This window comes from Morone saxatilis, unplaced genomic scaffold (genome assembly GCF_004916995.1).
Source record: "Morone saxatilis isolate NCDOM2014 unplaced genomic scaffold, NCSU_SB_2.0 Contig21, whole genome shotgun sequence".
NCBI classification, from domain to species: Eukaryota; Metazoa; Chordata; class Actinopteri; family Moronidae; genus Morone; species Morone saxatilis.
Window position 1 is genome coordinate 15,194,176 of NW_023339774.1, and position 5,238 is coordinate 15,199,413.

Here is a 5,238-nt window from a genome sequence, read left to right on the forward strand (position 1 = left end):
AACAATATAAAACAGTACATTACATATGTTAAAAACACATTAGACTCAGATTTTAAAAGCTATTTTGAAAAGGTAATGCATTTATGTTTTCCAGCTAAAAGAAAACACTCGCTTTTGAATACTGTAGTTGTCTGCAACAATTCATTCCCTTCTTTTTTTTTATTAAATAGTGTGTATTTACTTAACTCTGCATTTTAACCTGTCTTATGTCATTCTTATTCTAAGAAAACTGTAAAGATGCTGTGCTCAAAACCGCCATGTGCTGATATTTCCGTGACGCTATTAACTTGAACGGTGCAAAATGATAAAAAAAACAAAAAACAACCTCTGAAATTTCCAGATAAAAACTTGGACAATGCGGAGGATGCAGCGGAGCATTTCAAGCTGATTCAGGCAGCTTACGATGTCCTGAGTGATCCACAGGAGAGAGCTTGGTGTGTATGTCTCAACATGTGCAAAGAGCTTTTCCCGACAATATCTTTACGGTTTTATACAAACTGTGTCCGTTTAAGAATGTCTTCATTTGATGGCGTTGTCTCCTTCTGTGCGGCAGGTATGACAATCACAGGGAGGCTCTGCTGAAAGGAGGACTGAGTGGAGATTATGAAGATGACAGCATCGACCTGCTGCAGTACTTCACGGTCACCTGCTACTCTGGCTACGGAGATGACGAGAAGGTTAGTGTTAATGTCGTGTGTGCAAGGATTATGTTGCACAGTACTCACAAAATGGTCACATAAAACCTTCAACCAGGTTGTTTCTTCAGACAAGGACAATTTTAATAGAAACAGGATCTTAATCTGCTAAAGAAGCTTCCTTCAAACAATCCCCGAAGTCTCATTTTGTGGAGGACAAATCACTTTATGTTACCTTATGATATTTGGTCAACATAGCCCAATCTCCACTCTACTTTGTCTACGGAGGAAAAGGAAAAACTGTCAAGGTTTTATGAGGCTCTATAGCTTTTTTTAAAGCTATAGAAAGTAACTATCCAAATGAGTGACTTTAATATAATTTTTCCCTAAAAGATTTCTTTCATTAAATGCATTTTAAGTTACTTAAATGTTAAGCTGTACAGGTTTATCCACAGTAAGTTCAGAAATAAGTATACCTGACCTATGAATGATCTAGAAATGGAATCATAAACCCAAAACACACGCCACACAACTGGATTGGACGTCTCCTGATTTTAACAAGTCAATGTAACAGGTCAGACTGTCTGTCCTTGTTGGATGAGTGTAAGTAAGAGGAAGTAGTTATGAGATAATCTGAAGGCCAAAAAAGACAGCAACATTTACCAAAACTGTGGGAAATTATGACCCACTTAAAAAAACATTCAGTCTCAATGTCAGTTTGCAGGAACACACGGCCAATCTAACAAAACCACTCAGGATTTGATGAACCCGAGGTAGAATTGGTCTAAATATCAAACACCATGTTTGGCACAGAACCACTAGAGTGCAGCAGCTTGCCACGCAGGCAGAGGCAGCTTCATAATCATTGTGGGTACAGAAATTCTTAATGCGTCTCTCAAAATATATTTTCTCCTCTTGTTTTTATCCACTTCCTCCCCCTAGGGCTTTTACACAGTCTACAGGAATCTCTTTGAGTCCATTGTTAAAGAGGAGATGGAGCAAGGCAGGGTGGAAGACGAGGAGGAGGAAGAGGAGTTTCCTCCATTTGGAGACTCTCAGAGTGATTATGATACCGTAAGCCAGACCCACACTTGAAACACTTGTCTTGCAGTCATTCCTCTGTTGGATGATATAAGAATTATTTATACAATTCATTTACATGAATAAAATAGTAGTAAAAACTTAAGAGTAACAAGACTGAAATATTCATGGTCCCCAGCATTTTTCGTGCCTGTTGTGCTTAATCAGTCTCTATTTAATATTACAGGTAGTGCACGTGTTTTACGGCTACTGGCAGAGCTTCTGTACTCGTAAAAACTTTGCCTGGAAGGAGGAGTATGATACAAGGCAGGCCTCCAACCGCTGGGAGAAAAGGGCCATGGAGAAGGAGAACAAGAAGACCAGAGAGAAGGCTCGAAAGGAGCGCAACGAGCTTGTGCGACAACTAGTGGCTTTTGTCCGCAAGCGGGACCGCCGTGTGCAGGCCCACAGGAAGCTGGTGGAGGAGCAGAACGCTGAGAAGATCAAGAAGGTGGAGGAGCTGAGGCGGAAGCAGAAGCTGAGCCAGGCCAAGTAAGTAGGATGGATGGATAGCTGAGAAAATATAGGAGGAAAATAGTGTATACACATCACTCTGTCAGAAAAGGGCATCGGTTAATAAACGACACTCACTGCCCCCAAGATGTTTCTTTTATTAATGACGTTTTGATCCAAGATGGATCTTTGTCGGGTCTGAATGGCGGGTCTTGGATTGAAACGTAGTCATTAATAAATAACTTTTTGTGGCAGTGAGTAAGTGTGCAGGCTTTACTGTTGTTTAGTTGAGTAAATGTGAGATTTATTTTTCTATATTTCTTCCTCATACTCATAATAATATACTCTGTGTCCATCCAAGACTGGCGGAGGAGTACAAGGAGCAGAGCTGGGCGGCCATGTCTGAACTTGAGAAGGAGCTGCAGCAGATAGAGGCTCAGTACGGAGAGGAGTTTGGAGACGCATCGGAGAGTGAGGAAGAAGAGAACAGTGAAGAGGGAGGAGGTCAGTGAGATTTAAGAATCACTTTTACTTCTGAATTAAGGGGTTTTGTTGTGTTTACAGCAGCTACATGCGTCAGGCTGAAATGAAAATGCATCTGCGCATTAAGGCTACAAATACCAAATGGGAACTACAACAACTGTGATTGGTCAACACGGACTGCTTGTGTTATCGATGCCCGTAGAGATGGCTGAGAGTGAAGCAGGTTTCTTTTTAGAAACACACATCTAGCAAAGCCATCTCTAATGAAAACCTTCAGGTCACTGCAACACCAGATTTCTATTACAGTGAATACAACAACTTGAATACGGCGACTGCATGGATCGGTCCCATACTCAGTAAATGTGTGAAAGTAAATTCAGATACTGTGGGGAATAGAAGTAAAGGATTATACAACCTGATCAAGGAAGATACATCCGTCCTTGTTATTAACGGAAGAAATTAAAGGACCACCGTTATCCCCTTTAGGGCTAACACTTTTGCAAACTGAGCACTGTCAGAGCCACCGGTTTGTCGTCTGTTCCTCTAAATTAAAAAAGTTAAAGACGTACCATCTTAGGCTGTATTTTTACACAGTCACCTGTAGTTTAAATGTAACGTTACACTTTAATTATCTCAAAGGCAGCCAGTAATACTCCATACATCATCAGGCAAACCAATGCCAGCAGCTTCCACAGACCTAAATTGACAAATTGTGTTTGAATAAAAGTTAATCATCAGTGAAGAATAAAGTCTTGTTTTTGTGTATTTTCATTCACAGATACAGAGCAGCCTGATGGAGACGAACTCACAATTGACTATTATGATGATCTGTACTGCCCAGCCTGTGACAAATCCTTCAAATCAGATAAAGCGTGAGTGACTTCACACCCACTTCACCTACTTGCTGTATTCTGGACCTACGTGCTAATACACCTCGCTAGGCTATGAATGATTTTAGTGACGTTTTATCAGCACAGTGTCGAAGTGCACTAATGCAGTGGTGAAGAGCGCCATGCCTGGGGCTGCTTCAATCAGGATCTTCATGGTGCCAACCAGGAAGCGGGATGGGCATCTAAGACCACACATCCTACTTGGCATACATACAAAGCGCTGAAAAGCGTTCATCACATGTGGCTGGCACCGGCTGTGTCACGCAAAGCTTATTTTGATCCAAAGTGTCAAAAAGAGAAAAATAAAACAGTAGGTGTGATGTGACAGAATCTATGGCCTGATGTAAATGACAGACTGACTAAAATCTTAGGTCTATTTTATTTAAAATACTAAATGATTGCAGTTGTGGACTGTTCTTTTTCCACTCTGGTGTAGGTATTTTTGTTCTTACCAAAACAATGGAGGAAAGTTGTCATAGTCAAACTTGAATTACAAGGTCAGTCGTAGCCATTGTTTAAAAGTGTTGAGAATTTTTTTTTTTTGATTTCGTTCTGACTCATCAACCTGTTGGGCGTGATGAAGCTTTTGTTTGTGCAGCGTTTTTTTTCCTCTTACTCTTTACTACTAGTCGTGCACACTTCAAACTAATAATGTAGTTTTTGAAATGATCCATTGCGTTGGGTTTAACTCTTTAATTTATGATTTCCATGGAGAAATTGAGAAATGTCAATGTACTTCCAGTGATTACGTCACGTCAATACTTGTTGGTGATAAAAATACTTTTAAATCTCTATGTTCTCTATTTTCTTTCTTCTCTACAGTATGAAAAACCATGAGAAATCCAAAAAGCACCGGGAGATGGTGGCGTTGCTGCGGCAACAGCTGGAGGAAGAAGAAGAGTCACTTGGTTTAAACCTGGATGGAAAGGAGAGAAGAGACGAGGAACATAAGCAGGAAGAGGAGGAGGAGGAGGAAGAGGAGGAGGAGGATGACAAGCCAAGGCAAAAGTATGTAGCTGAATGGAGTATTAGAAAGAAAACGTTCTTTTCAACTGGTTGTCAGCGTGGTTAGAACTTGTTGACACATCAGACTCGTATGCCATGTCTTATTTGTCTCTACTGACATTTTTCTTTCCACCTACACAGGCTTTCCAAAAAGCAGAAAAGGAAAAAGAAACAGCAGAAAGTAGTACATGTAAGTTATAGTTTTTTTTTCTTTCTCTCAGCAGTTGTGCCTGTTTTTTAGTGTTCTCTCAATGTCTGTGAAGTGAATCTTTTTTAAAAGCTTTCTCTGTTCGTGCTCTCCTTCGCCATAGCAGAGTGCTCCAAAAGAGGAGGAGGGGGAGGAAAAACCAGTGCTGACCACACGCGAGGAAGATGCCCCCGAGAAGTCAGCGGACACTACAGAGCCGGAGGAGCAGGAGGATCTCCCTCCCACAGAAGTGAAGACGTAAGTCTATTTTTTGTTTTTGTTTTGTTTTTTGCCATCTCCACCTGGTTTCTCTGGATTTGTTCAAAAGTGGTTTTACAGTGTCCACACATTAATTAATCTCAAAGGCAGTCAGCTAAAATCTAATAATCAAAATTTTTATTTCTAAATAAAATGTCTTAAAGGTCCAGCGTGAAACATTTAGGAGGATCTATTGGTGGAAATAGAGTAGCAGTACTGTAAAGGCCGTCGGACGTCGTCGGACAGT

At 40.7% G+C, this 5,238-nt stretch overlaps 1 protein-coding gene across 2 annotated transcripts in view; it reads left to right on the forward strand.

Annotated features, from left to right (window-relative positions):
* Positions 1-340: 340 nt before the first annotated feature.
* dnajc21 (DnaJ heat shock protein family (Hsp40) member C21) overlaps positions 341-5,238 on the forward strand; it is a gene marked incomplete at its 5' end in the record, with an annotated part of 6,758 nt that continues 1,860 nt past the window's right edge. The window contains 9 exon segments of one of the 2 annotated variants that reach the window (XM_035667988.1): positions 341-434; positions 554-677; positions 1,578-1,709; positions 1,903-2,207; positions 2,530-2,672; positions 3,430-3,523; positions 4,364-4,549; positions 4,688-4,736; positions 4,858-4,991. In XM_035667988.1, coding sequence (XP_035523881.1) covers positions 341-434; positions 554-677; positions 1,578-1,709; positions 1,903-2,207; positions 2,530-2,672; positions 3,430-3,523; positions 4,364-4,549; positions 4,688-4,736; positions 4,858-4,991 — 1,261 coding nt within the window. 2 annotated transcript variants of the gene reach the window in all.